Here is a 26,990-nt window from a genome sequence, read left to right as displayed (position 1 = left end):
AGCTCAAGTTCAAGCCATCCAAGAGTGCTCTGCCCAGAGCCCAGTAAAAAAAAATGTACTTTCCTAAACACCTCGCTTCCTTCCTCTCCTTATATTGTGGATGAGTCTGGTGCACCGCTCACGGCGGTTCCTCCTGTTATAGTACCTCCAGCCCGAAGTATGCCTAAGGTGGCCTCGCAGTCCACTGCGGTTGCTGCGCAAGCAGTAGTTGCCGTTGACTCCTTAGTGCCTGATGTCACCTTAGCTGCAATGCAGTTAAACCTGCAAAGTCTGTTTAAATTGTTTCTAGGTCTAGATGCAAAAGTAACTGCACAATCAGTTCAAGCTCATGAAACCTTGGCATTATTAAAAACCCTGGCAGATAATTTCCAATCAAATCCACATGGCAATCGAACATTAGATAATGTTCCAGCCGATGAGGTTTCAATCCTTACCATTGGCATGCCAAGTTCTCCGCTTTCCATTCGTTTATCTGCGCCAACGGTCCCAGCATTTACAGATATCATCACTTCAGAGGGACGATTGAATGTTTCCATTGACCCTGGTCCCGGGAATAAATCACCGACTAATCCCTTCCCACCTCCATCGGCCCATGAACCCCCCCTGACCCCAGTTTCGGTGACTCATATGACTCCGAACGACGGAGGGAACAATACACCCGCCTTACCAATGCGGAGAACCAGAAAAAAGCCCTTGAAGTTCCCCCGCAATGCAGCCCCCCCAAAAAAAAAAACCTAAAATTGTTACCTTGAGAGTTCCGAAACAATCCAAACATTTTTCAAAACTTTGAAACCAGTGACAGAGGCAATGGTCGCTGTACAGGCTAGTCAGTGCTCAGTGCCTGCATGGCCTACACCTATTGTTGTCCCTGCCCTGTCCTCTATTGTTGGCACTGAGAATCATAGCCTACGGGCACATGTTCCCGCTGCATCGCCGGTTGCCCCTGCCTTGTCAGTGCCTTCGTTGGTACCTGCACGGCCCATTCTTCTCGCTGCCCCTGCCCTGCCTTCTACTGTTGGCTCTGAGAGTCATAGCCTACCGGCTCAAGTTGCAACTGTATCCTCGCTTGCCCCCGTTTTGTCTTCGATTCTGGACACTGAGTATCATAACCCATCGCCTTGTGTTCTAACTGCATCCTCGGCTGCTGATTTAGTGGTGATACCGGCCCAGATTCCGCCTGCCTTTCTGATGCCACAGGGCCTTTCGGAGACCATTCCTAGGCCACCCGCCCCTGTGATACAGCCAGTGTCACGTGCCATCGTGGCGGCCAGTTACCCCCCCCCAGCCCCCTCAGATGCTTTGATCCGCGAACTGGACCTGGCCTCTATGCACCAACAACCGAACCTTGAAAGAAATTCAAGATGTCAAGTTCCAGGTGACAACATCGTGATTTCTGCTGCTAAGTTGATTTCCAAACCGGTTTCAGAATTTCCAACGCACCAAATACATGAGGCGGTGGATGCATATCTAGCTTCCTGTATCCAGCCAATTCTTCCCAATCCACCCCCTAGGCCCTGTGGAAAAGTCTCGAAAATGAGCCAATGGCTCCTTCCAGGCTCACTGCCAACGCCAGCAGACACCCTGCTGCCTTCCATGCCTTCTTGTAGTTTGCTTCAGCCTGCTGCAGTTCAGTGCATAGAATTGTCAAGGCCTCCACCCAATGATGTACACAAACCTACTATTACTCAATCACGAAAGGCCGTTGCGATGGCAACTAACATCCCCTCTCTAGCATCTCGGAAATGTCACACTGATTCTAAAATGTCGGGGAGGGAATTTTGGCTTCTACGATCTAAATCGTTGTAGCGTGCTAAATATTTTCTCCGAACTGGTAGAACGGGAGGATATTTGTTCCAGCAACATCGAACAAATTGAATTTATTTCTGAGAGTACTTGTTCGGTGGTACGACTGGATACCTTCGGGTATAGTTCTAAATACAATCTGGAAATCCAAAATACAACTGTTTAATATGGGCTTTCTATTAGCACAGGATCCAGCGCGTATGAATGTTGGCCCTCAAGTAAAGCAAATGACTACTTACCCTAATGTGAGTGATTCCTTGGCAACCACCATCAATGGTGTTCAGTCTTACATGTCATAACCATTAGTGACACCGAAAGAACGTCTTATTAATGTTGCTAGTTGGAACACCAGAGGCCATACACATTTACAAACTTCTATTGGTGGTTATCCGATTGTCTTGGAAATAATAGCACTACAAGAAACCTGGCTTTTACAAACCCCGGCATGGAATTATTATGAAATTGTTCTGTCGTCAGGCCTATTAGTAGGAGTAAACATGTCCAGAGGTTTTGCTGTGCAGGCCTGGGATTCAGCGTCTGCTTTTATTCAGCTTGTCAAAATCACATGCCCACTGCATACCATTGCGCTGATCAACATCCATAGTAACCCTCTAGGATTGACTGATGATGCCTTCTATGAGGGCCTGACTAGACTCTTGGATTTGGTATTCCTTACTTCGGACATCACAGATACCCTTATTGTGGTTGACCTTAATTTAGATTGCATTCATCCTAAGGGGAAAACCGCCATTGGCAAGGTCAACCGGTGGTCATCCTTTATGATGAATCGCAATTTCCATATGACCAATGGTGCAATCCAGGGAGACATTCCAGCTCAGCCAACATGGCACAGGGGTTCCGTACACACCACAATAGATTATATGTACACTCACACTAACTTAACTGGTCAGATTAACTCCTTTCAAATAATTCCTCAGGTGCATAGTGATCATCACTTGCTAGTCCTTACAATCAACTGGAACTATGTAGCTCCTCATAAGTCCTACTATGCGAATGAGCTGGTGATCAACAATGCCAAAACGTTCTTTCGCTGGACAGATAACTTATCAGCCCTAGCTCGTTTGATCACTTCTAATAATAATTCTGTCTATCCAATACAGTATACCAATCTTCTTATCACATTTCAACGTTCAGTGAAACCAAGTAATAAAACAGAGATCCACAAACATAAGCACGTTTTTAATTCTCTAGTCAGTGCTAGAAAGACTGAATATCACTGCGAAAAAGGTCAATCAGTAAGTTAAATCAACCAAATTGCATTCAACAAATGAGTGGAGAAATGCAGACACCGCAATTGGATGCACCAACATCGAGCACATATCCTGCAAGCAGATAGTGAGCACATGCTCAGATTAATAGCGAACAAAAACACAGCTGCGACTTGGGCAATCTTTAATCAATGTGCCTATACAAGCCAGAGTACTTTGCAGGCTCTCAGTGTCACCAAGATTCAGTGGATTGAGCACTACATCAATCTATATGCAGACTCGTCCTTTGTGCCCATCACACAACTACCAGAGTGCCATGAGCGTTGGTCTCTAGCTTGTTCCCCGCTTATGCTAGAAGGTTATATCAAACATATTAGCTCTTCACGAGCGAAAGGCCCGGATGGCCTTAGCAATTATATGTTTAAATTGAATCCTCCAATGTGGGCCAAAATATTGAACAATCTTTTTCAAAACATCATTAACTCTCGCAACATTCCTAACTCATGGAAAACTTCTATCATTGTTCTAATTCACAAGAAGGGTGATCGCACACTTCAGTGTAATTATAGACCTATTGCCCTGTTAGATGCGCCTGGTAAGCTGTTTTCAAAACTCATCTTGCGTGACTAATACTTGGATTAAAGCCTATAATAAAAGAGACCCTTTTCAGTCGGGTTTTCTTGCCAGCTTAGGCACAAACATCAATTTGCTCTGTCTCAACGCTATTAAATCCCAAGCACAAAACTCTAAGCAAGCACTTTATTTTGCTTTTGTGGATCTTCATACAGCCTTTGATGCCATCTCCCGTCCCATTCTCTTTGCAAAACTCGCCAGAGATAAGTGCCCGCCAACATTACAGCAAATTATTCAACTGCTTCATGGTGAGACTTCTGTGCGTATTAGATTAAATCTGGAAGGCCTATCTAGAGCTATTCCAACCGCTCGTGGCCTAAAGCAAGGCTGCCTCCTAGCATCCGCAATTTTTAATTACTTTATGCATGACATTCGCAGGTCTTCGAAGCTATATCATCGGACTCTCCCAAGATAAACTATAGAATTCAGACCCTAATGTATGCTGACGATTTGGTGTTAAGTTATTGGAGTCCATATGGGATTTTTGAAATTATCGATGGCTTCAACAACTACATAATAGCCAATGACTTACGGGTGTACACGGCTAAAACCCAAGTTGGCGTCTATAGACCTCGAAACACTGTGCGATGCATTCCATCTTGGTCCATCAATCACATAGATTTGGCTATGGTGCCAAGTTACGTTTATCTTGGTATGGTCTTTGATGGTAATGCTACAGTGAACGCCCATCTGGATGTTGTAAAATGTAAACTCGATTCGGTTGTCTCACAGACAAAAATCATAATGCACCGTTATGGTGCTTTTACGATGAAACCGGCAGTTCTCTACTGGAAGCAAAAAGCGACCCCTTGCATCTTATATGGGCTTGAGTCGCAAGCACCTTCGCAGGCAGGAGTCTGACAGGTTAGAAAGCACATTTTGGAAAACAATTCTCCAGCTTCCACAATGCATTCCGATAGTATGGGTGCGTTATGAATTAGGCCTCACCTCTCTAAATGCTCAATACCAGTGGAGAACATATGCCCTCTTTCGGAAATGTTTGATGCCACACCGAGAACATAATGTTCTGCAATTTCTATCGAATTACATTTTCCATACTACACATCAGTTTGGTAGGCAGTGATTACGAGCCATCTATCTTACCCTACTGGAAGCGGACGTGTCACTGAACATGCTCTTGTCGAATCCAAATAAAGTAAAATTGTTAATTTATCAAAATGACTGGATCAAGACTCGAACCAAATGTCTCGAATACAAATCCGCAATGCCCGAAAAATTTAGACACATACGATTGGGACACATAGAATCATACCTCCTAAAGTTCCCTTGCAAAAAAATATGCTCAGGCATTCTGAGAATGCGTTTGAAATTATGGTATACCCATGAATTTATGACCCAACGTAAGTGTTGTAAGGGGGTGGCGTCCTTTTGTAGATTTTGCCTTGACACCCAGACTACTCAAACTCTAGAACACATACTATCGTTATGCCCAGCTCTAGTTCAAGAGCGTCAGAAATTTCTCTCATGGCATTGTGGTTATTTGGGAAATTTGGATTCAGTAGAAAGATGGTACACGCTATTGTGCACGACTAAAGTCTCCCTTCAAATTGCAATTGTTAACTTCCTCTATGGAGTGAGCTTGACTTGCTAGAGACCCCTTGTTACTTGTTACTTATGAATGTCCTTTATTTGTTTTGCAATAAAGAGAAGGGGTACCTGTTTTAAAGTCCCTAGTTCTACAGGTCAATCTAACAAAAATATCACAGGATTTGAACTAGTAGACCAAATACAAAGATGACGGAGTACACAAGTGGTTTTAGCTTGGTTTACAATTCCCAAGTTTATTTTCTTTAATTATGCAAAAAAATGCTATATCAAAAAATATATATATTCGACATTTCATATAATTCTGTGGCCCATGCTCTTAATTCATTCATTCACATTTATACTTTCTTCATCAATCTCTCGTTCTACACTTCATACTTTGGAAAAATGGTCTGTATATAAAAAACAGTAAAAACATCTGTTATCTCTACATATGTTTACAATTCATTGTGAAAAACATCCCCACCAATTTGGGGTATTACACAAGTCTGTGTTCTGTTATTCCCACAGTTCTCACGTCGACACGTGTTTCAGTTGCTCTCAGCGAGCATCAACATTAATACTCTCTTTGTATGGCAACCTTCTTCAGGACAAAACAACCCATTTTTCAGGCACATGTATTGACATGGGCCACACCATCTCCTATCCTGATGGGGTCAGGAGGAACAGTGGAATCTGGAGGCCAATAGTCCTCTCGTTCAAGGTAGCAACAGCCACAGCTTCCAAGGTGGGTTCATCCAAGACGGGATGTTCTATGGATGAAATGTCTGAGGCGGAGGCTTATAATTCCAAAGCTATCCGTCTGTCAACGCCTTTTCTTCTGGTTCATAAATCCGATTCTCGCCGTCTCAGATTTTCTTTCCTGCCTGCACCAAAATGACGCATACAGCAGCCAGCGGGGTCGTGAGTACCATCCACACGAATCCTCGTGTTCATGTTCATAGAAAGCGGACTTGAAAAGTATATGCGAGCACAGAGGCTTATTTGTTTTGCACATGTGGAATTTTCAATTGCCTAATTTGTGTTTGATGTTCATATCAATTGACTATCTTTTACTATTTCTTTTCTTTTAATGATTGACAAGTGTGTAGTTTACAGCTGACAATTCAATAATCATGATCTTTTGTATTTTATGACTAATTGACTAATGGAATGTAAAGTTTTATATTGAAAAGTTGATTTATTTCAACAATATCAATAAAATAAAAATAAGACTTCTGCGGACATTCAGCTTGTCGATTATATTCATAACGAAAGATATGATTATGTTAGGCTCATAATAGTTTCTCCACTGGTGTGGGCCATTATAGTGAAGGAGGCTGGGGCCTTGCAAAAAAGAGGTTTCGATGTAATGGAATTTCAAGAAGCACGTAATATGGCCACTCATTGTAAACCCGAAGGTTACCCAAAGCATATGACAAATCAGGTTACAATCAGGTGGGTTACAAGTCTCTGATGGTACGGAGGATGGTTTGGTGTCTATGGCAGATGTTAATTCCCAACTGTCTAACATGCAGGAATGGAGATAGTTGGCTCTGTCATTAAGAGAATCCATAGAAAAATTCAAATCGGTGAAAGACCCACTTTAGCAAGAATAGGCCATATAGCCTCCTTTCATGTAATACGAGGGGTTGCTCTCATTTGATTGCCAATTGTAAAATTGCTGGAAGAGCATGACGTTGTGTTACTACAAGAGACTTGGGCGACCGGTAATCTACTGTGGGATGGGCATGGGGTATTAAATTTGAAAGCGAATAAGGGATCATTTGGTCGCCCAAGCGGTGGACTTGCATTAGCTTACCGGTCAGAAACCAATATCATAATGGTAACTGAGCAGTTGCTGTTGGACTGTGCAATAATTGGTACCTTCAAATTGTCAACAGAAAGTGGGAATACTGATTTAATGCTGATGAATGTTTATTGGAATGTGGCTAGAAATACAAATGATCAGCTACTAAACCTATTTGATCTGCTAAACCAAAAGATACGCGACTGGCTGGATATATATATACGGGTGGTGCATTGCTGCTTGCATGAGATTTGAACGCAGATTTTAATAATAGCACTGCTTCATGGGTTTTGGCAGCAATAGGTTCTGATAGTGCGGGTGCATCGAGTAAAACAGAGGGAGTTTATGGGCGGAATTTGTGGTTAGCTGGGGGATGCAGCCAATGTATAATATTCTTCCTACATGGCAGGCACGTGGTCTTAACTCAATCTTGGAATATATATTTGTAACTAACCACTTCCAGGATATCTCGTGCAACCTGAAAGTGAATAACCTATATGAAAGTGATCACGCGTTGATTTAAAAAAAACTCCCATGGTCAAAGGTAAAGAACGGCAAAGTCCCCTGTGTGCAGGTGCAATGTTGCAGGCACCAAGGTTAAGTGGACACCTCACAACATAGATAAGATAGTTTGTTGTTGCATGACTATACATCCCATTCATTAGAGTGGAAAATGGTAACCTACTCGGGGAAGCCTTTAAAACCTATGTTTCTTACATGTTAGTCAAAGCTAATGTCATGAAACCCATCTCGCAAAAGTCCTCAATACAATGCGCTCATGTCTTTGATATAGAAATTAAAGAGAGAAAGGCACAATTAAGAAAAGAAGTCCGTAAATTAAAGAAGTCAAAATAAAACAAGATTGAATTATGTTGCAAAATTAAACACTGTAAACAATCCTATAAAAACTGGCTTCTGGCACGCCATTCATTGACTACCAAAAGGACGGAGAAGCAATGCTTTCGGCCATAGACTATGGTAAAAGTAGGGACGTATGGTCTATAATCAATGGTACAGAAGTAACTGAATTGCAGCTCACAATGAACTCAATAACTGAAAAGATATGGGTGGATTATTTTGTGAATTTGTACAAGTATCCAGACACTCATTCGTGTGTCTTTCATATATAACAGCAATCAGGTGTGGTCCCTGAATATTTCGATCAAGAACATATCTGGTCAACTAAAGAAGGCTAAGGCATCAACTACTTCAGGTCCTAACAACCTTTCATATGTCACAATGAAACAATGTAGCAATGTGGTCTGGCGTATTGTATTGCATGTTTAATGTCATGAGAGAGAAGAAAATCCCAAACTCGTGGAAATTGTCTTATGTAATACGAATATTTTAAAAAAGGTAACCGTTTAAATCCATTGAACTATCGACCAATCATGCTGACTGATGTTGAATCCAAAATATTTGCATCTATTGTTCTAGATGAACTGAATAAATGGATAAAAGACAACAGTATATTGGATATGAGCCAAATAGGCTTCAGACAGTTTATGGGTACGGATGTGGGTGGTTTAATTGTAGCTAATCTAATGAGTAACGCTAGTGTGAAAGGTAAGCAACCACTATACTTGGCCTCCATGGACCTATCCATGGCGTTCGACATGGTTGATAGGAACAGCTTATGGAAAACGCTATTTGATTTGGGCATTGAAAAAGGACTACTAGAATTGATAATATCACTATATTCGAATACAGTACTGAGAGTGCGTCTCAACAATAGAGGTCTACTATATGAATATATTCCGACTCATAATGGTTTAAGGCAGAGTTGTAGATTGGCAGCCACTCTGTTTAATCTTTATTTAGCTAAAGCAGGAACGTTTCTGGATTCTAGTGGCCTAGCAACACCAAAGCTAGGTAGGTTAAAAATAAAATGGATCATTCCAAGATGGCCGCCTGCTGAAGTGGACGCACGTCCCCTGCGGACACAACAAAAGCTTAGAAAGGTGTATTTCAACCGCAGCAGCCTCAAGAAACGGCGCCTGGGAACGCGTGGAAAACAGGTGCAATTCAAAAATACTTTGTGACCAGCAACGGAGCTGGATTGCCTATAATCGGGGAGAGCGGCCTCCCCTCCTCCCCTCCCGGCGGATCTTGGCGGGCTCCGACTGCTGCTGCGCTGTCACACCGACTCTGCCACCCCCCCACAGCGGAGACTAAGGTGCTGGATTGCGGGCCCATCCAGGCTCGCTGCAAGCTGTAAGGTCGCGACGCTGGTGGGACCCTGGGACCTGTGGTGCTGCGCAGCTTAAACAGCAGCTGCCAACAAATATAGCGATCCCGGCCGGGTCGGAGCCTTCCGCGCCACAGCGCAGCAGACACAAGAAACAGCGCCCGTTAACGCGCGGGGAGGGGGGTGTAAATGGGTTAACTATCCGCAACGGAGCCGATTGCCTGTAATTGGGGGGTGCGGATCTCTGGTGGGCCCCGACTGCTGCCGCGCTGTCCCATGGACCCTCCCAACCCCCGCAGCGGAGACCAAGGTGCTGGATTGCGGGCACATCCAGGCTCGCTGCATGCTGGAAAATTGCATCCCACGTGAGACACGGCATTGGAGGACCCTGTGGGGCCACGCAGCTTAAACAGCACCTGCCAACAAATATAGCATCCTCGGCCAACACCGAGCCACATCAGCAGCGGTACCGGGACATAGCCCATAACGCTGTCTCCCCCTCACGCCCCCTCGCTGGCAGCCTGATAAATCCGGATCCCGCGACATCGGGGTACGGGCGCCATTCCGCCCGCGGCTGGCCTCCCCTGGAGTCGCGATTGGCGGCAAAGGCTTAGCTGGACCACGGAGCACATTTGAAAGTACAGCGTAGCTTCGAAACTGTCCGTCACACAACACGCGACCACAGAAGTCGCGGCTCACAGTCACCGGTGGCCTGCAAATTGAATTCAACACGACTGACAAGGTGAGAGGTGTTTCCCCTGCCCCCTCCGCGCCCACATCGCTGAGGCCTCCACTGGCCAGGCTGCACACCCAGAGTAACCTGCTTGCGCATGCTTCCCTCATGAAGAGAAGACAGTGCGGACATCCAACACATTTAACAGAGCGGGGGGAGGGAGAACTCAACCAACCCAGCGAGCGTAGTGCTTTGCTCGATTGTGGCACTAACTAAGCCCCACTCACTTCTGAATCCTTATTCGCTTCGGGGGGCTCAAAAGGAATAGGCGGATCAACGGGCATAGCAAGAAAGGTGAAATCTGCACTGACTATCCCGGACTAAGAACAACTGGTCCCAATCCATGCGCCCAGTCGAAGTCTACTTTAACCAAGTGCTGATCGGAACAGATGCTTTGAGACTGCCCCCAGTGCTCCCCTCCATCGGACTCAATGGGATTCCGACATGAACACAGAGCTGGGACCACATCGACCCTGGTGGGGCACCTCAAAAGTATAAGTCTGTGGGTTCCCCCATTAGGGTACAGCCCAAAGAATAAGCTGCCCAGCGAAGACATATCCCCCAACTCAGATGCCGGGCACCAGAACCAAGAGCGCCCCGCCCAGAACGAAAGGTTCGCCAAGGAGACAAGATCACCAACTATCCAAATATTGGGGACAGACGAAGCAGCAAGACCAGACTCCCCAACAAACACAACCAGAACAATCTGCGCTACCCCCGGAAACGCCTCATACAACCATGGATGCAGACAAAGAAGAACTGTTGTCTTTTCTGAAAGGTATGGAGGCCAGGATGACCACAGCATTTCAGGCTCAAATAGGTCAACTGAGGGAAGACATAAAAACCTCTCTGCAGGAAATCCGGAAAGAGGTAAACGAACCTGGTGACCGAGTTGACACAGTTGAAAGCAGCCTCTCCTCCTTATCTGAAGAGTCCAAACAGTCCAGCCTCCTTGCTGGACCAAATAGCAACTGCTACGAACAACCTGGAACTACAGGTGGAAGACCTTGAAAATAGGTCAAGACGTTCCAACATACAGGTTAAAGGGCTACCCGAAACGATCCCTGATAGCGAACTCTGCGAGACACTCCAACTGGCCTTCAGTAACATTACGAGATCCACCACCAGAATCCATCGGATTTGATAGAATACATCGGGTTGGACCCAGAAAGAGGGACCTTGGGGCCCGCCCACAGGATGTGCTGGTGGCTCTCACCTCATTCACAACAAAAGAATGCATCCTGAAAGCTGCCAGGTCCAGCACTGGCCTGACAGTTAATGGCCACGAGATTAAACTGTTCCAGGACCTTGCCCTTTCTACGCTAGAGAAGCGCAGACTCATGCGCCCGGTGACAAAAACCTTACAGGGAAAACAAATCCCCTATCGATGGGCGTATCCTTTTGACCTAATGTTCAATTGGGAGGGCAGACAGAGGCGAATAACTACATGTGACGAGGGTCAGGCGTTATTAAATTTGGAGTAAGCCCCGAACTCTCCGGATAGAGACAAGATACGACAGCTTCAAGATCCCAGGCCCAACGCGTGGGAATGGTCCACAGTGCGCAGAGGCAGACCGTGAAATTAATCAAAATTAGATGGCCCACGAAAGTGCCAGGACCTTCAGAAACGCTAATGGGGCAATACGATAGCTGAGCACACATTCCGACTGAGATCTGTCTGCTGATCTATACGCTGCAACATATACAAGCTCCTATAAGCAGTCGGTGCGGAGGCAGGCAATGCCAATCCATGGAATCCAACGCGAGACATTACAACTTTGAGTCTTGCGCCTCTTGTGAATTGCTGTCCGACCTGACACCCCAAATAGTTAGTGGGGAGGATTCTATGGAATCCGGGTTGTTGAGGACACAAAGAGGGGAGGGAGGGAGGGAAGGGAGGGGGGTAGTCGGGGGGGGACAAGGAGGGGGTGGGGAAAGTTATCAGAGATTAACATAAGGAGACGCAGCAAGAGGCTCCGGAAAGGTCCTAATTGGGAAAAGAAAGGGGATATCAGTGCAAATTTTTACAATGCTAAGGGTAAATATTCTCCTCTTAAATATACATGGCTGAATCAAATATAGTCTCCCTGAATGTGCAGGGTTTGAACTCTCCAGTCAAACGCCGGGTTATCCTCGATAGGCTGGTTAAAATGCAGACAGATAGGGATACTGCAAGAGACGCACCTCTCGAAAGATGAAAAGCGCATGGCTCATTGAGCATTTCCACAACAATATTTTGCCTCCAGTGGGGAGAGAAAGAGGGGTGTCCATACTATTGGGGAGGGCTCTAGCTTTTCAAAAAACCCAACTTTGTAGAGATAAAGAGGGGCGTTATCTGGGTTTGAAAGGGTTGATTAAAGGTAGAATGTACACAATCCTGGCCTTATATGCCCCCAATGAACGTCAAGATGTGTTTATAATAAACTTACTGGGTAAATTGGGCAGCTGGTGTTAGGGCCAATTAATAGTTGGAGGAGACTTCAACTGTGTCATGGACCCAGCCCTGGACAAAACACTCCCACCCACAAACGCAGATCAAAGAAATAGACAGGCACTGGGTCGGTTTTTTAGGGAAATGGGAGTCATTGAGACCTGGCGATTTTTTCAAGGGGACAGCAGGGAATATACCCATGTCATGATCACTGCTTCCAAGGAGCCAGGACCAGCCCAACGTCCTTGGAAGCAGGCCCCTAACCTTAATCCTAGGCACCAGCCGGTCCCCACTGGGACCTTTTGGACCTTGTCCTGGCGCCGGTGGCGCCAGGCTCATCAATGCCATCGGTCCCGGCACTGGAAGCGCCAGGCTCATAATATATATGAAGATGCTTGGGTGGACTTACCTGCAGCAGACCATGCTGCTTGCAGACCATGCTGCTTACTTACCAGCTGCATAGGAATCCTCAGTAAGCCGGAACTACTTTCTTACCTGGGTGGGGCAAGCTCCACTCCCTGGATACAACACTGGAACTCTTCTGGAACAGGAACTCTTTTCTTACCTAGGCCGTGGAGGAAGACGCCTCATCACTCCAAGGCTATTTAAACCACACCCGATTGATGAAACGTGCTTCGCGTTATTCTGCATCTGCAGCAGAACGCTCACCGAGTCTGTTCCAGCTTCTCTTCCTCCGATCCTGAACCTGCAAGAACAATACTTACCACTCCTGTATCCAGTCTTCAGCAGAACCTGCAAGAACAATACTTACCATTCCTGTATCCAGTCTTCAGCAGAACCTGCAAGAACAATACTTACCATTCCTGAATCCAGTCTTCAGCAGCACCTGTAAAGATGAGAAACAACAGGTTAGCACGGCAACCTTCACATGCGGCCATTCCTCACCTGATTCATCGGCAGCGACCATTTCTTCACGCTGCATCTCCGCCTGTGAAAACAAAAGCATAGTTATTACTTACCAGCACTCCGTGCATTCCGGATGTTTTCAACGCTGCGACCCAGCATCTGAAATACAAAAGAAAAGACATTAGACAGGTATTTACTTACGCCCATCGCGCTCGTCACAATAGAACGCCTGCAAATACTCCGGCGTTTTCCAGCAACTCTTCAGCACGAACTCACAGCTGCAAGAGAAAAGAGACAGTTAGAGCGCTTGCAATTACTTACGCATTTCCAAGCGCTTCGTCCCAAGGCTCTGGCTCCAGCTTCGGCTCTCTTCACACCATCTTCTATTCCAAGAGCCCTGCAAAACAAATAGGAGAAAGCATCATATCAAGCCCTGTTCTATATTACGTGCCCACGCACCTAAAGACTATAAGGACTAAAAAGGTGTCCAGAAACTCACCGCTCGTGCAGTTAACGGGGGTAGCGATCCTCGGATGTCAAGAGGCCTACGTTTCACCCAGTGAAGGAACTGGCAACGGCACCCTGCACTAGACGCAGATGGAGAGTCCAGCATTCACCTATCTAAGGTGAGCACGTTGACCTGGGGGCTCTACGGAGAAGCTAGGAAGAGGGAGAGAGGGACACTCAACAGCCTAGATCATTAACCCCCATATTCTTTCACCTGCAGAAATCTCACCCTTCGAGTTCGACACACAGTGCGAAGAGGCTCAGCCCCAGAAGCCAATCGAGTCCTGCACATCACTTTTCGAGTCAGACACCTTCCTGCCTAGACCAGCGCCTCCGTGGGAATCAGGTGAGCGTTACAACCCACTACTCGGCGGTTCACCTGGGCTATTCAAGAATAGATATGATCCTTGTCTCTACTACGTTAATCCCACAAATAACTGGGGTGGAATATCACTCAGACCATGCGCCAGTGATAGTGGGTGTAGCCTGGAGGGAGGGTGATAAAAGTAAACCTCTCTGGAAACTGAATGAAGTCCTATTGAGAGACATAGCACTCAGAGCACATATTGAGACCTCTATAAATAACTACTTTAAAGAAAATGACAATGGGGAAACAAGCTGGGGGACAATATGGGTTGCAGGGAAGGCGGTGATCAGGGGTGAACTCATGTCACAAGCAGCAGCATACTACAGAGAAAAAGCAATAGTGACTCATTGGTTAGAAACAGAGGTGAAAAATGCAGAAATACAGCATAAAACTTGCCGCTCAAGGAAATCCCTGCGTGCACTCCGGAAGATTAGAACACAGCTCGAGCATCATACTGCGGACCAGATGGCCATGTAACTACTCCGCACGAAACAGTCCTACTACAGTCATGGGGGCAAAGCAAACCGATTTCTAGCGGCGAAACTGAGGAAGCGTAAAGCCTGCAACTACGTAGTACAATTGGACGATGAACATGGGAAACCGCACACAGCAGAGCCAGACAAAATTAAAATGAAACATTTCCATGAGACATTCCTGAGCACCGAAAAACTAGACCCCACACAGCAGTTTGCCTATATAAACTCTCTACCCATTCCCCAAACAACAGAACAAGACAGAACTAGTCTTGGAAGTCCGATCTCAGCGCAAGCGGTCAGCGATGCCATCTCGGCCTTGCCAGCTAAAAAACCCCGGCCCGATGGTCTCGGCAAAGGTTACTATAAAACCTTTCGTATCCAATTACTTGGCCCACTGACAAAGCGTTATAACACCATCAGAGAAGAAGGGAGAGTGATGCCAGACATGGGAAAGTCCACAACTATTTTGCCCTTGAAGCCCAGGAGGGATCCGCGCAACTGCGCAAGCTACCGCCCTATAATGCTATTGAACACTGATGCAAAGATTTACGCGAAGATATTGGCTACCCGATTGATGAAAGTACTCCCTGATATAATACATGACGATCAAGCGGGATTCATCACAGACCGTCACACACAGGACAATATCAGGTGGTCAATAGACGTTATAGACGCTGGATGAAGGACGCAACAAGAGTTTGCAATAGCTGCCTTGGACGCCTCCCGTGCATTTGACAGTATGGACTGGAACCATCTGTCTCTAATCCTGGAGCGCTTTGGTTGTGGCCCGGTGTTCACCAAGATGGTTCTAGCCAACTATCAAACCCCATCGACAACCCTCATGATAAACGGCCAGAAAACGGAACCGATAGAAGTCAGAAGAGGCACGAGACAGGGGTGTCCCCCGTCTCCGCTGATATTCGCAATGGCAATGGAACAGTGTGCCATACGGTTCAGACTAGAAACCAACATCAAGGGCGTGACCCTAGGCTCCAAAGCCCATAAACTCGCATTATATGCGGATGACATTATCCTCTACATGGGTGATCCAGGTAACACAATGCCCTAGGCAATGGCTAAATTAGAAGAATTTGGGTAAGTCTCGGGATTCTCCGTAAATGTTCCCAAATCAAAAGCAATGAACATCACGGCGAATAGGGAAACGATAGCAAGGCTAGAGCAATCATACCCATTGACATGGACGAAAGACTCCCTTGACTACCTGGGAATACGTCCAACCACGGAACCAAGCAAGCTTTTCCAGGCGAACATCTCGCCCTTATGGAAGCAATTACAAGAAGACATGCTCAAATGGGAATCCCAAGAACTATTGTGGTTTGCCCGCATTACGGCAGTAAAAATGACCATACTCCCACGCCTGCTTTATGCGGTAAGCTCAATCCCTGTGTCCAAGCCACCAACCAAAATCAAAGAGCTGCAGAAAGCAATAGTTAAATTCATATGGCAAGGCAAGCAGCCAAGGATCCAGAAGGGTATCCTAATGCGACCTCCGCTCTTGGGAGGCCTCGGAATACCAGACGTGGCCAGATATATATTGGCAAAACATTTAGCCCCTATGCTGCGATGGGCCATGGTCGAACATCATAAAGGATGGTGTAGAATAGAACCATCAGAGACGTTGATCTCACTCCTAGGTCTGAAAGCTAAACACAGAAGGTGGTGGTGCCCTCCTAGAATCCACAAAGGGGTCCTTGCAGAGCTGGGACATAGCTAGGAAACAGAAACGTATCCCAACGGGTCTGGGTCCATATTCACCTATACTACATAAACCAGACTTTACTCCGGGCCTTCGAGGCAAACTTTGGGAGGGTTGGAATGAAGCAGGGACCCTGACTTTGGCTGAGATGATTAGGGATGACTCCCCACTCCAATTCACTGACTGCCAGCAGAAGTTTGGTATAGGAGAAAGGGAGCGATACAGGGATATGCAAATCAGACATTGGATAACTCAACCCATGGTGAAAAGAGCGGGCACACGATCACCGTCTGGCCTGGAACTAACCTTACAGGAGGGCCAGCCCAAAAAAGGGGTCTCCAGACTCTATAAACTCCTTTCAAACTCCCAAACGTCAGATCGCCTCCTATATCAAGTGAACTGGGAAAGAGACCTGCAAGAATCCATAACGGAAGAAGAGTGGTGCAAAATATGGTCACAAGCTCATGGTGTCTCCAGATGCACCTCAATTAAAGAATCCGCCTATAAAATGTGCTTTAGGTGGTATATGCCCCCGCACCGTTTACATAAGATCAACAAGATCTACTCGCCATTCTGCTGGAGAAACTGGAGAGAGGGGGGACCTAATCCACATGCGGTGGTCATGCCCCAAGGCAACGGTCTATTGGAAGGAGATTCTGGGCCACATTAAAGATATCACAGGTGTGGCCCTTCCGATGTCCCCGAAAACTATCCTATTAGGTGTCCCGATTGAGGGCAAATATGCAATGTCCGGGGCGACCGCCTCTCTCATTACTCATCTGCTAACGGCTGCAAGGATGACCCTAGCGCAAAACTGGAAAAATGAGGAGGGTCCCATAGTGGCATGGTGGTGGGTCAAGATCTGGGGAGTGATGGCCATGGAGAAAATCTGTGCACTTACTAGTAAATATCAAACATTTCTGGCGACCTGGTCCCCGTTCCACGAGTGTGTGAGCGATAGAGAGGCCCTCTTTTTTAAACCTCGGCTTCTCAGCAGTATACATGTCATATGAGGGATAACAGCACGGAGGAATGAACTCAGGATGAACCCTAAACAGAACCCTTTCATATGTTGATCTCTGTAATGTATTATGATATTTTTATGAAGTTTTAGTTAAAGCAGGGCGGGGGGAGGGAAGGGGAAGACAGAAGGGTAAAGAAGTGGGGGAATTACCAAATGGTAAATGACAAACTTTCAGAGGTTGAGACGTTTCGTCTATTTTTGGTTAACATCCGAAAGAGAGGGAGGTTGATTTAGAAGAACAAGTTACTTTCTTACCTGGTAACTTTCTTTCGATGGGATGGCCCGACGACGTATTCCATATCTTTGACATGTAATCACCACAGCTGTGCTGCTTCGGAAACTTTTTTCGGCGTCGATGACGTCGATGCGCGTTCGTCAAGGACCTCCTCCGACGTCATCCGATGTGATAAGTAGGACGCACGACGCCCGTAGCCTCAGTTGTAGTTTTTTACCCCAGAACGTGTGACATTAGTCAACTGCCAGTCAGACAAAGCCTTGCGGAACGTAAGCTGCAATCGCAAAAGAAATTCTGCAGCGGGGAAGGCAGGGCGGGAGCGATATGGAATACGTTGTCGGACCATCCCATCGAAAGAACGTTACCAGGTAAGAAAGTAACTTGTTCTTCGAGGGGATTGGGTCCTCCGATGTATTCCATATCTTTGACAGACTCCCAAAGCAGTACCAGAGCAAGGAGGAGGTAAAGAATTTAGAATAAAAATTTAGAATAGCCAATCAAATAGCAGAGCAAAGGACCGCCTTGCCAAAGGCCAGATCCTGTCCTCGGATGGAATCGAGGGAATAGTGGCGTACAAATGTATGTACTGAAGCCCAGGTGGCTGCATCACAGATGTTGTGAATAGGAACACCCCTCTGCAGGGCAGTAGATGCAGCCATACCCCTGGTAGAATGGGCCCGTAAGCCAGCCGGTGGGTCCTTACCCGCCAAGCGGTAACACTCCGATATGGCTAAAATAATCCAGCGAGACAAAGTCTGTTTCGTCACAGCTTGCCCCAAACGCTTTCCAGCTTAACCAATAAAGAGTTGATCGCCCACTCTGACCCGGGACATGCGTGAAACATAAAAGCTTAAAGCTCTCCTAGGATCAAGCCTATGGAGCCTCTCCTCTTCCTTACCAGGATGCGGAGGAGGATAGAATGCCGGAAGAACAACCTTCTGGGCCAAATGAAATTCCGTCACTACCTTCGGAAGAAAAGAAGGACGAACTCGAAGGACAACCCTGTCCTTGTGAAATACAGTGAAGGGTGGCTTAACTGAAAGTGCCTGTAACTCACGCACTCTGCGAGCGGAAGTAACTGCAACTAAAAATACAGTTTTCAGAGTTAGCAGCCTCAAAGGGCAAGAATGTAAAGGCTCAAACGGAGGACCCATAAGAAACTTAAGAACAAGGTTTAAATCCCAACCGGGCACCAGGAAAGGTGACGGAGGGAACACATTAGTGAGCCCTTTCAGAAACTGTGAAATTAAAGGGATTTTAAAGTAAGAACACTTCAGACGAGTGCTTAAAGATGGATAGCGCCGCCAGGTAACCTTTAATGGTACCCACTTGCAAGCCCCTGTGGGCCAAAGAAAGTAAAAAGGAGAGAACCATGGGGATGTCACATGCAAAAGGATCCACATTCTGAACTCTGCACCAGTCGCAGAACTTACGCCAACGGTACAGAGACTTAGTTGCTGGCCTTTGGGCCGAAAGCAACACCTCCATCACGTCTTCAGGGAGGTCCCAATCCCTATACCTCAACCATTCAGAAGCCAAGCGTGAAGGTTGAGGGATCTGACCTCTGGATGGTGAACCTGACCCCCCTCCCGTGAGAGCAGATCGTCTCGGTAGGGAAGACGACGTGGAGGGCAGATGGACAAGTCGAGAAGGTCCGGGTACCACGTCCTGCGAGCCCACGCCGGAGCAATGAGGATCATCCGGGAACCGAACTTCCGTAACCTCCGCAGCACTTGCGGGATGACGGGGACTGGAGGAAACGCATACAGCAGCGGGAATGACCATTCCACCACAAACGCGTCTCCTAAGGCTCCTTTTGGAGGAAATTCCCGCGAGCAAAACCTTTCGCAATTCCGGTTGACACTGGAGGCGAAGAGATCCACTTGAGGGGTCCCCCAAAGGGCGAAGATCTCCAGGAGAATCTCCTGAGCCAACTCCCACTCGTGAGAGATCGCGCTCTGCCTGCTCAGAGCGTCCGCCGTCACGTTTTTGTCTCCAGCCAGATGAACTGCCGAGATCGAAACTTCCTGCTGGATGGCCCAGAACTCAAGCTGCATCGCCTCCCTGCACAGAGGAAGTGACCCTGCCCCCCCTTTTTGTTGAGGTAGTGCATGGCCACTGTGTTGTCCGTCAGGATCAGGACACTCTTTCCTCGCACAGTCGGCAGAAAAGCCTTCAGGGCTAGCCTGACGGCCCTCAGCTCCAACAGATTGATATGGAGTCTGGACTCCGACGGAGACCAACGACCGCTGACTGTCAGCCCGTTGGCAAGAGCTCCCCATCCTGTGAGGGATGCATCCGTCACGATCGTCACCTCCGGCCAGGGAAGCCAAAATGGAGCCCCCTTCATCAAGGGGCCTTTGACGGCCCACCACAAAAGGTCCCGGGCGACCGAGGGCGGCACCTGAACCGGGTCCGACATCCTGCAGGAGGACTGCGACCATTGCGTCTTGAGGGCCCACTGCAAAGATCTCATCCGCAGGCAAGCCTCTGGCACCAGAAGAATGCAGGATGCCATGAGGCCAAGCAACCTCAAGAACTCGAGCGTCTGGGCATGCTGAAACTTGTGCACCATCTGCTGAATGTGAAGAGCCCTCACCTGGGGAGGAAAACACTGCCCCAGGGAAGTGTCGAGCACTGCTCTGATGTACTGGAGCCGCTGTGTTGGCGTCAAATGGGACTTCTTTAAATTGAGGGAGAAGCCCAGCCTGTGAAGGGAGTGGCAGGTGACGGACAGATGATCCAGGACTTGCTCGGGAGAGCTCCCCCTGATCAACCAATCGTCCAGGTAGGGGTAGACGTGAATCCCCCCTTGCCTGAGATGCGCTGCCACCACCACCATGAGCTTGGTGAAAACCCTCGGGCGGAGGTCAATCCGAACGGCAGGACCCGAAACTGAAAGTGCAAGTCGCCAACCGCGAACCTCAGGTACTTCTTGTGCTTGGGATGGATCGGCACATGGAAGTAAGCATCCTTGAGGTCGAGTGACACCAACCAGTCCTGAAGCTGAAGGGCCTGAAGGACTTGAGAGAGAGTAACCATCTTGAACTTGTCCTTCCTGAGGAGTTTGTTCAAACCGCGCAAGTCCATGATGGGTCTCAATCCCCCGTCTTTTTTCGAAATCAAAAAATAAGGGGAATACCATCCCTTGTTCCTCTCCGCTACAGGCACCAGTTCTATGGCGCCTTTCTCCAGCAGGGCTTGAATTTCCTGCGGAAGGAGCGGATCCGGACTCTGCAAAGAGGTTCCCCGGTGGATTGTCGCGAGGCCTGTGCAGAAAGGGAAGACAGTAGCCGTGGGTTATGATCTCCAGAACCCACACATCTGAAGTAATGGCTTGCCACTCTACAAGACGCTGCGCCAGCCTTCCCCCAACCGGCGAACCATGGGACATGGCCTCATGACTGAGTGGGAGCGGCTGCGGCGTTACCTGAGGGCAAAGAGGCAACTGCCCGAGCGGCCTTGGCACCACGGGTACCCTGTCGTCCACCTCTGGTAACCCTGCGTTGGCCTCTTTGACTGCCAGCTCCTCTCGCTTTACTGAAGGACGAGTAATAGCGAAAGGAACCACCCCTCCACTGCTGTCCCCTAGGACGAAAAGGCGGAGGTTGGCGAACTGCAGCGCCCAACGACTTTGCTGCAGCTTTTGAGGTTTGCAACCTCTCAAGGCTCTCGTCAGCCTTGCTGCCCAAAAGGTGTTCACCGTCAAAGGGCATGTTGAGGAGCCGGGACTGCACATCAGGAGCAAACCCCGACTTCTGCAACAACGCAAACCTGCGTATCACGGTGCTCGCCGCCATGGACCTACTGACGCATTCAGCTAAGTCCAAACCCGACTGAACGGACTCCCACATGGCATCCTTACCATCCTGGACCATAGCAAGGAAACCATCCCATTCGTCCCCTTCGGGAATATGTTCAGCCGCTAACGCAACACAGTTCCACAGAGTGTGTGTGAAACGAGACAAGGCACAAATGGAGTTGGCCGCCTGAAGCGCCATACCACCAGAAGAAAACACTTTCTTCGCCCAGCCATCAAAACGTTTGTTGTCCCTATCAGGAGGGATCGTAGGGTACGACGCCTGCTTCGCCGGGGCCGTGGCCACCTGCACCACCAAACTCTCCGGAGTGGGGTGCCTGGTCAAGTAGCAGGGGTCGTTACTGGCTGGATGGTATTTTCGTGACAAGGATCTGCCCACCGCCGGGAGACTCTCGGGAGCAGTCCAAGCCACCGCCACCCTTCTCTGTAAAGTCATATGGAACAGCAGTACCGGGTCAGTAGGGGGACCAACATCAAGGATGTCCGTTAGATCATCCTGCACAAACTCCCCTGGAGGAGCAGACCATCCCAAGTACTCAGAAACCCTGGCCATAAGGCGCCGGTACGAGGAATCGGCATGAGAGCCAGGCTCAGACCTACAAAACTCCACCTCCGGAGAGGAGTCCAGTCCACTGGCATCATGCAGTGACTGCCTCAAATCGTCAAACTGAGTATGGCCCGAGACAATTTCATCCGGAACCTGACTAGGAACCAGGCCATCAGAATCCTCATCCGCCTCTGAAATATATTGCAGGTGGCGAAAAGAAGGCACCCGAGAGTGCTTGCTCTTAACCAGAGCCTTCCTAGGGGGTTCCCCCGTGCCACGGGATACCTCCGACACGAAAGGCGTCGATGGCGTCGAGCGAATTGGCGCCGGCGTCGAGAGAACAGGCATCGGCGCCGAGAGGATCGGCGTCGAGGAAATCGGCGTCAACGTCAGATGCAGCGCCGCCAGCATCGGCGGCGTCGATACAGCCCTCGAAGCCAGAGCCCCGAGCGTGTCCTTCGACGACCTGAGCGTCGACGACTTCCTCGGAGCCTCGAGAAAGCCTGTCGACGCCCTCGACGCCTCAGACGTCGATGTCTTCCTCGAAGACCTCACAGGTGCACACGGTCTCAAACGCGTCGAGGACCGGGACCTGGAACGGGTACGTCGAGAACGAGTCTCCTTGTCCGAACGGGACCTCTCCCGTGACTCGTGCCGACCACTCTTGCGAGCGGTGTCTCTCGACCTCTCACGACCGACCCCACTCGGGGGCGCGGACGGCTTCGTACCCTGCGACTCAAGAATTGCCAGCATTTTCTTCCCGAAGGAAGCCCATTCCTCCGGCGTTGCACGGCTGGTGGGGTAAGTGACGTGCCGGGCAGAGTTCTCCGAAGAGGACCTGGAAGACAACCGGTGTCGGCGCTTCCGAGAATGCCTCAAAGAGGCTGAGGAGTGGCGAGACCGACTCCTAAAAGGAGACCCACGAGACTTCCGACAATGACGCGGAGAGTCACCCCTCGAATCATCCGTCGAAAGCCCTGCAGACCTCGACTTCCGGGGCTTGGACACCCGACCTACCGACAACTTCTTACATTCGCGTAAGGCTTTGGACGTGAGCGACTGGCAGTCGATACAGTCATCCGTGTCGTGGGCCTCCCCGAGCCACCAGAGGCAGGTGTCGTGCGAGTCCGTCACCGACATCTTGGACCCACACTTCCCGAAACCCGGACGCGGGGTCGAAGACGAAGTAGAAGACATCTTCACACGAAGGATTTTCACAAAAACGAACAGGTTCGAAGAACCAAGAAGAACAGAACTCCAAAGAGTCGAGGCGTTAACCGAGATTCACGAAGCAACACGTTCGCGGAAAAAATGGAACTGAGGCTACGGGCGTCGTGCGTCCTAGTTATCACATCGGATGACGTCGGAGGAGGTTCTCGACGACGGCGCATCGACGCAGGACGCAGACGCCAAAAAAAGTTTCCGAAGCAGCACAGCTGTGGTGATTACATGTCAAAGATATGGAATACGTCGGAGGACCCAATCCCCTCGAATGTTAATTTACGGTATCTGAACTGTTTTGATATTCTTGTTTTCCTCTGATCCAAAAATAAAGTGTTTAAAAAAAAAAAACGCAGAGCCAACAGAGACACTTTGAGACTTCAAAGATGTTGCAAGCTAATGCCGATAGTTTGTTGTTAATGACTACTTCGAATGACTTGCTCTCTGTAAGAATCTGCAGAATAAATAAACCATGTTAAAAAAAAAAATAATAAAATGGATCGCCTATGCGGATGATTTTCTTTTATTTGATGGAACAAAGGTTGGCCTGCAAAGAACGATAGTTGCATTTGAAGACTTCATTAAAGACAGAAAATTGTTGATAAATCAAAAAAAAAACAGTGATATTCTATACGGGCTCAAAATCCATAAACAAGATTCCTTTTCACTGTCTTGTGGTGAATTAAAGTTAAATAAAGTTAAAAAATCATTCTGTACTGAAATATTTGGGCTACACCTATACTAGTACACACACACACACTTGGCTTTATGAGAAATAATCTCAAGTCAAAGGCCTCTGCGATTGCCAATCAGATGAAAATAGTAAAGAAGATGTGGGAAATTCACCCTAACTTCATGCATAATATTTTATCGTACAAAAGCAATTCCACGTTTGTCTTATGGCCTTGAGTTCTGTCCAAAGGAATTGGTACCATATTAAAAATAACTGAAGCTCAAGTGTGACGGAAGGTAAGTCACCTTCCGAAATGCATACCAATGGAATTTGCTGCGTTATGAACTGGGTCTGCCCTCAAAGAGTATTATGTACTGGAAGAAGTTATCGCTTTTACGGAAATGTCTTGTGTCTGACAAATTCGTTGTACTATTATCTGGGGATTGATCTGGAAGGTGTACTTATGTCTGACCTCAAAAAAGTATGCTGTAAAAATTCTATGTGATTTAGGGCCATCAACGAAGACTCTTATAAAGAATCCGGGTAAGGTTAAACAATTGTTAAAAGCATCGGATTGGCTGGAAAATAACGTGGAGATCTTAAATACTGATCTGTACTCACAAGTACTATCCTTTTGGAAATGGAAACCGGTTCCTGAGAAATATATAGAAGAAATAACCATCCACAGGTTTTTAGAAACTTTACTATGAGATTCCGATTTACCGTTCTAAACACTTTTGAAATTCAGAACATAAGAAATAGAAATATTGTGGAAACAAACTTCTGTAGGCACTGTAAGGCAAACAGGGTGAAGGCATTGTTATGATTTGTCCGAACCTTTTGAAACACAGAATTGAATATTTTTCAGTATTTGTAAATGATATCTCCAATGTGAACAGAGTTACCGTGTGGTATGAAATGCTTCATGGCAACTCAATGGTTTTAAACGTACGTATTAATGAATTCTTGAGAGTAATATGCGACTTGGTATGAATATGTGTATGACTTGTATAAATGTTGTAAGGAAATTTTCAAAATGTTTTAATTACATTTTGATATGTGCTGTTATGGTGTTGATAAAACTTGGAGCTACATTCTTGATAGTGTTATCCATTATTAGTAAGTCAAGTTTTATCCGGTATTTGGAACTTAAGTGTAATAATGCATACATGTGTATGATTGTTACTGTTTTATACACTGTAATTTGTACTTTTGTAATTCTTTTATTGTACTTTTGATCAAGTGTAAAGGTTTTTATAAACCAAAAACAATAAAGACAATAATAATATCTGTTGCACAGTAGATAGCAAATTAACTAGGTTTTCCCCTGCTAGTGGTCTCCCAGTGTATCCAGAGAGATGACCGCACATCTGCTTCCCTTCTGTCTTTGCCCCTCTGTACTGTATTTTACCTTCTTTGACATGGTTGGACCTTCCAATGCGTGGCTTGTTTTATGTGAAAGGATTATTTTTTTCCTTCCATATTTAATTTTAAACTGGCGATTATTAACTTCCTTTTGGCATTGGTCAGTTCTTAATTGATGTATAGATTGTTTAATGGTTTGCTCACTGAATCTTTAAACAGGGTCCAGGTCCTCAGCACCATTTCAGATCTGTAAATGTGCATAGACCCTACCCTGGTGTTTCGTGAACTCTTTGTAAGCATGGGTTGATTATTTAGCCAACCGCAAGCCATTTCACCCTCTGAAGGTACAGTATTTGACAGTTTCTTGCAGATTACTTTCAATCTGTCAGATGTTCTGTAAACTGCCTCCATTTGCCTTCAGTGTTTAAGCCTGATAAAGTGCTACAGGTAGGTTAAGCTTCATAGTAACAGCTTCATACATTCTGGGCTTTTAATGTTACTCCCCTATTAGGATTTAGGAAGCATTCACAAAAGGCCCATTATTAAACTGATTTTTCTAAGGCGTGCTGGAACCTGTAGTCCTGGATAATCTTTTAAAGTAATAATGAATCCTTCTGTATTATGGAAATACTGTGTCTGAGGGGAGGGCAAGCCTAGGGAATTCCAATCCACCCACCCTCAAGGAGGCACATTAGGTAGAAGCTGGACCAACCCAGCCCGCTGTGACTTGGCTCCCTAATTCAAAATGAATGGACGTTTCTCCATCTCACACAACTGTTAGCAGCAAATTATGTTATCCGAAAATAAATACCTTTTCCGCGTACCCCAGTGCTGCTGGAGTTGCAGACTCTGGCACGGTGCTGACTAGGTCTGCTTCCACCGGTGCCTCAATAGCCAACTGATGACCACATCTCCGTCTTACCGAATACACCATCTGACCTATCAAGTTTAGGGAGGATAAAAAAAAATGTAAAATATGCTGAGCAAACATTAACTTTACCACACTCACCCAATTCAAATCGGACTAAACATAGCAATTTTTTTTTTATTTTTATTTTTTTTAAGACAGGTCAAATTATTTGCCTGTCCCACAAAGGGGTTACCAAGCACACACAAGCTAACTCATGTTTGTACCCCTCAGCTGATTAAAAAGAAGTATCAGATCGTCAACCCACAGAACCACCAAAAGTTCTCAAGCCTCACAAACTAGCATTTCTCAAATTTAAATAGAGCCCAGCCTAAGAGGTAGATGTAGCAGGAAAAAAGATCCATGCCGTAGGCTGTTGATAATTCAATTATAGATAATGATAATCAAGTTATCCTCTTATCATTCAACCCCTTTGCAGGTTCTGATACAGTTGATAACATCCTCCTACTCCCTAAATACCTGCAACACAAACTTTAACTGGTTCTCATTCCTGCATTTCCTTTTTTTGTTTATAAAGTTTTATTTTATTTAAAACACAAATTATAGTTCAACAATCGCAATGACAATGAAAGACATACATATTATAGCTACAAAGAGTTAAGACTGTTTATGTGAAGTCCAACTGAAGGCTTAGTAAAACCATACAACTGAGACAGTACATAACTCCACTCTTAGTATAAGGCTGTGCCACCTGAGTATATGGTAGCATAGACAGAAAAGCCAGGCCTAACTTAGGAGAGAGGGCTATAGGAAGGTATAAAGAATGTGTAGTATAGCAGGGTTCAACAGAAACACTTACAACCAGACTTATAAAAAAATAAAGTTTTATTATAAATACAATTAGACAAAGTTACATCTTGGGGGTAAGTAC

At 46.8% G+C, this 26,990-nt stretch overlaps 1 protein-coding gene across 2 annotated transcripts in view; it reads right to left on the bottom strand.

The window, feature by feature from the left end:
• Window positions 1-26,990, bottom strand: part of PPAT (phosphoribosyl pyrophosphate amidotransferase) — a 444,376-nt gene that overhangs the window by 134,718 nt on the left and 282,668 nt on the right. For both annotated transcript variants that reach the window (XM_069631602.1, XM_069631603.1), the window contains one exon: window positions 26,003-26,130. In XM_069631602.1, coding sequence (XP_069487703.1) covers window positions 26,003-26,130 — 128 coding nt within the window. The remainder of the gene's footprint in view (window positions 1-26,002; window positions 26,131-26,990) is intronic.

The sequence above is a fragment of the Ambystoma mexicanum genome, chromosome 6q, assembly GCF_040938575.1.
Source record: "Ambystoma mexicanum isolate Mex_15411 chromosome 6q, UKY_AmexF1_1, whole genome shotgun sequence".
NCBI classification, from domain to species: Eukaryota; Metazoa; Chordata; class Amphibia; order Caudata; family Ambystomatidae; genus Ambystoma; species Ambystoma mexicanum.
The sequence above is the reverse complement of the archived record's forward strand: the minus strand, read 5'-3'. Positions and strand labels throughout refer to the sequence as shown.